General features: G+C 33.3%; 1 protein-coding gene across 1 annotated transcript; it reads right to left on the bottom strand.

Moving 5' to 3' along the window:
* Nucleotides 1-5,112: 5,112 nt before the first annotated feature.
* On the bottom strand, nt 5,113-7,653 carry LOC123879809 (TAR DNA-binding protein 43-like). Its single transcript, XM_045927704.1, has one exon. It carries the CDS (start codon nt 7,419-7,421, stop codon nt 6,189-6,191), a length of 1,233 nt encoding a protein of 410 aa, XP_045783660.1. The 5' UTR covers nt 7,422-7,653; the 3' UTR covers nt 5,113-6,188.
* Nucleotides 7,654-8,171: the final 518 nt, after the last annotated feature.

The raw sequence follows: 8,171 nt of genomic DNA, 5'->3' as shown, positions 1-8,171 counted from the left end.
TCCTTGTAGGTAACTACCTACCTATTGTTGTTGTGCACAATGATCTACCAATGTATGCACGCGCCACGCAGCACGTTCGATTGCCATCGGATCGCATCATAAGTCTCGATGTGTTACCTACATGCTTATGGTACATTTCACCCTTAGCCTCAAAGATTACCTATGTATAATAATATTATATGAGTATCCTCGAGTGAGTCAATTTTACATGCATAGGGTTTTATAGTGCAGGTGGTAGGTAAACAGCCTTTGGCTTTCAATTGTTCGCATACAAAATATAATCAGGCAATTTTATTGTCAACGATGTAAAGCCGCCAGCTGGCGGGTGGCTTTCGGATCTGTCAATTGCGAAAACTGAAAACACAATATTTAAATGGAGCAGGCAGTGCTGTTTTAATGGTTTGCACGTCACTGCCTAGATGGGTAGAGTAGGTAAGAGAGATGGAGTAAAATCATGCCATGCCTTTATTTCTGATTTTAAGTACTTTATTAAATCAACGCAGACACAAAACAAATTCAATAGAATCAATGAAACTGGTGTGTGAACAAAATCATAATTTATTAAGTAAAAGCTAAGGGAAAGTAGCAATCTGTACTTACATTAGCAATTACTCGTACATCACATAAATTAAGTGTGAATACATAATAGCTCACTAGGTACTGAAGGTGAAGACACATTGTTTTGTTACTTGTAGCGTGTTGCATTGTAAACACAATCTGCTGCAATGATCGACCAATCAGAGTGCGCCTCGAGCGAAACGCCACAGCGAACTGAGCAGGCATGTGCGACTTCGATCGCCTTGTCGCTTGACACTCCACAACACAATAGTGCCTTTGCACCTTGAGTAGGTTAGGTATGAAGTCACAATGGTTAGAGGTGGAAGACTTACGAAACTAATGAAAATAAAACTTAGTTTAAAACACTAATTCTGAATGAATATCAGGTAAGTTATTTTAAACTGTTACAAAAATATACAAAGAAATCGAATAACTTAGGCCGTTATATTTTCTCTTTTTTGCAGTAAAGGGTTATGCGACACATCATTGTGTTGTGGTGTGTTGCAACGCGAACAGGCGCGACGATCGACAAATCGAAGTGGGTGCCTAAAGCGAAGCGCGCCAGTGCGACACTGAACAAGTCACAACCGACTAGTGTATGCACGTCGTAATACAATATGCTGACTCGAGTCGGCTAATCGCGTAAGTCGCGTCACAACATACCTAGACCAACATACTATAGTGTGTTTCCACCTTAAGGCTTCACAAAAAAAAACTTTAAAAAGTTTATACAGTCATTCTGATCGTTTTTAAATAGGTAACTAACTTGTTTAACATTTTTTATACTCTTTGAGATAATTTATATGTAGAAATCCCGTATCGCTCCCGAGTCCCGACTTATGGAAAGACTTAAGGTAGTATTTAATAATATATTACTTATTCAGATTTTTACTATAACATAAATTATTCTATTGTAGAATATAGGATATTTGACATAAGTATAAATAAAACATACATAGGATATTAAAATGAATTCTTAAATTTTTTATGGAAACTATTTGAAGTAGGCAGAACAATTAAAAAAGCAACTTATGCAAAACGTTTTCTAGTTACGGTGTGAGTTACGGCCTTGAAACGCGGCGTGTATGACGTAACGTTACTACGTACATGTAATGTCATGGAGATAGTATATGATGTAAAGTATTTTTTAATACAGTTGCTCAAAAAGTGGGGTATTGCAGGGACGTATAGCGTTCGGGATGTGGGCTATTACATACTCGTGCTTTTTCTTTACCTTTCCCGCACTCGTGCTTTTTCTTTCCCAACTGTCAAAATATTAAAAAGAAAAACCAACCATGAAGTTTTTACTAAAAAAATTCATAGAAGTTTTTATGATTCATGCAAATACGTATTTCTAATAAGAAGCTACTAATTTGTTTCAATATCAGATTTAATGATTTGATTGAATGAGTTTGGTTAGGTTTCATTTCATTTCATCACATTAAATTTCATTTTCATTTCATATCAATAAAAAACTTCTACTGAAGACTTGGCTGTATGGACATAGTTCCCTTTGCCTACCAGAATGGGTGAAGAAAAAAAAAAACTCTGCTTATATTCTACGGTTGGCGCCATTTTTCAGAAATTTTTGCGAGTTTAGTTGTTGGTTGCCTAAAATGAGTAATTTCGACCCTAGTTTTTTATATCTATTAACAATAAAGTTGTTTTAAATTAAATTAAATTAAGTTAGTTGAGTTTATTGTTTTTTTATTATTTTATTAAATTGCTTCATTTTTTCGCAACTGTATTAAAAATAGTCGTTCAGTACACGTGCGGAACCGTCATTGCAACTCGTTCCGACTGTCAACCCTCGCCTTCAGCTACGCCTCGGCTCGGGTAGACATTTGTCGGAACTCTTTGCAATGACAGCCTTTCCGCACTTGTAATGAAATATACTAGTAACGATTGTCATCAACTCATCGTTTGATCTTCATTTAATTGTTAATATTTAGGTAAGTACCTACCTACCTATTGAAAATTAGAATAGTAAAAATAGTTATCAGGTATGTTGCGTTCGACGCGTGCTGACAGACGAATTGAGAACCTCATTTTTTGAAGTCTGTTAAAAACACGTCAAGGGGATAAGGGGGGTTATTTTGAGTAAAAGTACTTTCATATTGAAAACTAGCTGATACCCGCGACTTCGTTCGCGTGGATGTAGGTTTTTTAAAATTCCCGTGGGAACTCTTTGATTTTCCGGGATAAAAAGTAGCCTATGTGCTAATCCAGGGTATAATCTATCTCCATTTTAAATTTCAGCCCAATCCGTCTAGTAGTTTTTGCGTGAAGGAGTAACAAACACACACACACACACACACATACAAACTTTCTCCTTTATAATATTAGTGTGATAGTGTGATGTTAGAGTACCTATCTTCTTAATAACTCGTGATTCGCTCCGTTTTCTAAAGTTGGAATTCAGCTACATGCATGTTTCCGTTTTACGGCTTGAAATCCTTTTTACCTCTAGTGGTTACGTTATATTTAAGAAACCTAGGTATCTGTTATTGTTGAAAAAGTTCTGGCAGTGAACAGCAACCAATTTTTGCAGTTTCAAGGAAAACTTGATAATATTGCCAAGTACTTCTAAACATTGCAAATAAAATATGTCAAATACCCTATCACAGAAATTGGAAATTTTTAAAAGTATTCAAAGCAAAATTTTAATTTTTATAATTAGCACCTTGTTTTTTTGATCCTATTGAAGTCAGTGGGATTGCAATAATAATAATTATACAATGTAAACCATGACTAAGCACACACATGAAGGTGGATGATTCACGTTATAAAAGATGTGCCAATTGCACTTCATTTTTTGTATAGATAAGCTGTTATTTACAAAGAGCATAATATATTATGTATTGCACTTTAAAAAATCAGCTGGTGTTAATTTGAAAAAATTAGTTTTTAGCTGGGGAAGGTGTATACATAATATATAAATAATGTTTGGGGACCAATATGTACATCGTCTTGAAATCACCCGTGTAACACTTATGCTACATTCAATCAAATTGATCCATCACATAAAAGCTCTAAAAATTATAATTTCATGCAGGTACCTATTTATCATAATAGGCACTACCAAAATAGCTTGGCCCACTTTCTGTATGTTAACGAAACAAACATAATTATACCAAAACTACAGAGTACAGACTAAAAAATAAACCATGTAAAATCTGTAGTGGATTTGCAATATAATATTATGAGTACCTTACTATTTTGTGTCAAATAGGTACAGAATATTATACTTGTGTGGTTTAGTAAATACTTAAAAGGTCTATTTTTAAGTTCCTCATAATTTTTATAAATAATCTGGAATTATGAATAATGAAATATTAGAAGTATATCCGTGTAAAGGTAGGTAGGTATACAAATAAAAAATAACAAATCCACTGACTGATCAGACAAATACTAGCCATTTAAATTGACAAATATATTTCATTCTATACACAATCCTAGTCAAAATATTATGTATTTTTAAATACCTATTACATTTTAAATGTCATACTATGGTCAAACTATATCAAATCAAAATCTGCATATTACATAATATATAAATATGCGTTAAACATTTTTGTTATTAAACTTACTATTCACACTAACTGGTGAGGCACTCCATTTATAATACTCCACAACTCAAAAAAAAAAAAACCGGCCAAGTGCGAGTTGGACTCGCGCACCGAGGGTTCCGTACTACAAAAGAAGTAAAAGGGTAATAATGAAGTTATCGAACCGCAAAACTAATTTTGTTTGTAAAGGTTTATTGTTAATATCAAAAAAATTATGATAGAGCATTAGTTTTAGTTTTTCTGTAAAATATACAAAAACTTCTATTGACCATAATTATTTCAGATATTTCGACTGGTAAACTTTGGAGAAAAGTAAGTAGGGGGAGGATGGTAAATTTTAGCATTTGGCAGTATAAATCAAAAACTAGGGATTATACATAAAAATAAATAAGAATCTGTTTTAAAACGTACAGGTAAAGTATTTCATATGATAGCCTACTTGATATAGTTATTTTACTTTGAAAATACTAATATTATTAACACATTTTAATATTTTTTTTGTAATGTAACCATAAATTCATGGTTTTTGGATTTTTATTGCTATAAGATCTACCTACCTGCCAAATTTCATGATTCCAGGTTAATGGGAAGTACCCTGTAGGTTTTCTTGTCAGACACGACAGACAGACGGAAGGACAGACAGACAGACAAGTATGTGATCCTATAAGAGTTCCTTTTTTCCTTTTGAGGTACGTAACCCTAAAAAGTTTTCTTTAAATAATAATCACAATAAAAAATGAAATTAGTTTTACATACACTTTGCACCAAATTGATAATTATTTATAACAATTCAAATATTAAATTATTGAAATTTTACACTCTATGTTGTTTAATATAGCTGAAAGTTATTTACAGTCTTAAAATTTGTACCAACATCATTTCAAATCCATCCTACATAATAAAATACATGCATATTTTTACATAATTATGCCAGTGGATTTACTATATCTACCGCTAGGTACCCATTCAATGAACTCCACATTGCTTAGTCACAAAAATATCTAGCCATTTATTTAGTCAAAAATAGACATTTACCATTTTGCACATATCCTGAGGAAACACACATAATAAATTTATAATAATCAACATTATTTGATAAACAATGATAACAATCAATAGACCTCTATCTTTCACTATACAAGTATGAACTTCAACAGTCTGTTGTAAAAACATATACATAATAATGTACAAAGCACAGTACGCTTAATCTATTAAAGGTACAACTTATTTGGGTTGCAATATTTATTAGGTACACATTATGTCAAAAGAGAAAACAATAAAAGAAATAAATAATAAAACAAATAAACCCATACTACATCTGACAAAATACACTCACATAAAAATATATAAATGAATTTTCATGATTTTTTTTTTTCGGTTTTGCTTTGTAAGATAATAAAAAAATATACTTAATAAAATAAAATCCTTTTCAGAAATTACATATTATAATTTTAACTATTGCAGGAGTTCAAATCTAAGGACAGTAATTATTTTATTTAAAATGTAAGAGCATAATCTCTGACCCAATGAATATGTGCATCAGGCAGCATTACAGAAGGCTTATAATACCAGAAAGAGGGGAAAATATATAGTAAATAGATGCTGATATTAACATTATTCCTAAATGTTGTTATTGATGATAAAATATTTTAAGTGATAATTAATAAAATACAGCTAAGCAACTGCTCTCATTGTAGTATGAAATTACTATAAAGCTTTTACTTCTGCATTTTTAGTTTTGAAAATAGTTAGTGGGTTAAATATCATTTAAAGTAAAAATTACCTGAAGGAGAAAAGCACACCAACAATTAATTCATATTATTTATACATTATACATTAGCTACTGCTTTAAATGTATCCAAACGTTTAACAGCATTATATTGTAATAAGATTAAAGAAAAAACAACAAAACACAATTCCATAATAAATTAATAACATCAGTAGCAAACCACTCTTCACCAACAGAACAACCCATTTGTTTTATAGGTAAACACAAAATAATTATCTAATTCTTGCTACAATCACAGAGATTATTGTGAGCTTATCAAATCAGACACTGGATCAAACAGAATGGCCTTGGGATTGGTGTCTTTGTCCCCACTGACTAGAAGGTCCCTGTGCAGAATTACCTTGTTGCATCCATGAGAGAAAGTTGGGTGGTGCAGGGGGGGCGGACGAAGCTGGGCCTGCAAAAGCTCCTTGTTCAGAGCCTCCAGAAGGTATATTGTTGATTAGACCCCAACCTGCTTGATTCAGAGCTGCTGCTACAAGTGCCTGATTTACTGGTAAGCCTCCCATGCCCAGTGGCATACTACCGCCTTGCCCCTGGCCACCGCCTCCAGCCACAGCAGTTTGGCCGTGCTGTCCAGATAAACCTAAAGCTTGCATATTTACCATATCCATATTACGGTTACTCCATGAGTTGTTGTTTGAAGCATTGTGTGGATGGCCCTCATCATAGTTTCTACTTGGTAGATTCCGTTGGTTAGAGCCACTTTTGTTTTGTTTTGGTGATGCATTTGACACATTCACCGAAACTCCTTTTATGATATGATCTTGACCACATAAGTTTTGTGCAACTTCAGGATCCAAAAATGTAATGAAACTGAATGCCCTAAAAGGCTTTGGAATAAAAACATCAGTAACTTCTCCAAATTGTGAGAAGTATTCTCTTAAATCATTGGCTGTTAAATCTTCAGTACAGCGTCCAACAAAAACTTTGCAAGGCATAGAATTGAGGGAACCTTCTTTTGAATTGGGTATCCGTACATCGCACCAGCGACCATCTATCATGTGTCTCTGAGCTAGCACTCTCATTTGAGTTGTATATGATGAAAATCGAATGAATGCAAAACCTTTTGACATACCAGTTTTAGGGTCACGTTTCAGTTGCGCCATCAAAACTTCGCCGAATTTCTCGAAGTACTCTCGTACAGTTTGTTCTGTTGCTTTCCATGGCAAACCCAAAACAATTAAATCAGAGCACAGATTATCATTACGTTTACTTTTAATCGATGAAGTTTCTGAATTTTCACCTGATTTTCGTTTATTTTCTTTTGGAAAACTGCAAATATAAAGATGATTACCCCAACCTTCTGAAGGTGGGAAAAGCCTGCCATCCCTTAATCTAATACCTCTAAAAGTTTTTGTCTCGGGATGTCGATACTTCAGTCCACAACAGCTAGGAAATTGCGCGGATACTGTTGTTAACATCAACGTACCATCTTCTTCGATTGGAAGTTCTATGGGTTCTTCATTTTCATCTTCAGCCACGGGCAAGTACTCGAAGGACATTATTTCTTAATCATGAACAATATTAAATGATATATGATTAAAACAAACACAGATACTTTCACTTAAACTATATTTCTGTACAATTGAATATTCTTAAATATAAAATACGTCAGCTACGGGTTAGGAACCCATTGCAATTTGATGGTTGAAAACATAGGTGGCACAATAAGTTTTGATCAGTTAGTTGCGTTTATACATTTATGGCCATATAAATTAAAGTATCAAACGTGATTTAGCGCACTACAATTGTAGACGACAACTTTCTATATCTGACATTTTATATTTAGGGCTACCATGTTTCAGAATATCTTTTGGTAATTATATAACACAGCTGTTGTATCCGATGGCCGATGTTGGTGCACTAGCGATGGGTAACATTGGTTTTTATTAGCGGGATTTTAAAAATTTTAGTTTCACATATAAAAATTATACTTCTAAATACATACAATACAAAAGTCATAATATATTTTGTTTAAATTGGACTTTTGAGCAATGGAATGAAATAAAAAAAATATTTGTATTCATAACTATAAATGTACGAAGCGATTTGTCACCTCGTTTCTAATTCCACCGGCTAAATGCGAGTGACTCGCGCACGGAGGGTTCCCTACTCGGATATTTTTTTCGACATTTTGCATGATAAATCAAAAACTATTATGCGTAAAAATAAATAAAAAATTGGTTGTCTGTAAAGTCGGTTTACTGACGATAGTTGAACGTGACAACTAAGGCCAATTGTGCTTCTTTGTC

This window comes from Maniola jurtina, chromosome 3 (assembly GCF_905333055.1).
Source record: "Maniola jurtina chromosome 3, ilManJurt1.1, whole genome shotgun sequence".
NCBI lineage: Eukaryota > Metazoa > Arthropoda > Insecta > Lepidoptera > Nymphalidae > Maniola > Maniola jurtina.
This window is presented reverse-complemented; position numbering and strand designations above follow the sequence as displayed.

What these genes read in the sequence shown, in the direction of transcription:
- LOC123879809 (XM_045927704.1), bottom strand. Translation starts at nt 7,421, where the DNA reads ATGTCCTTCGAGTACTTGCCCGTGGCTGAAGATGAAAATGAAGAACCC.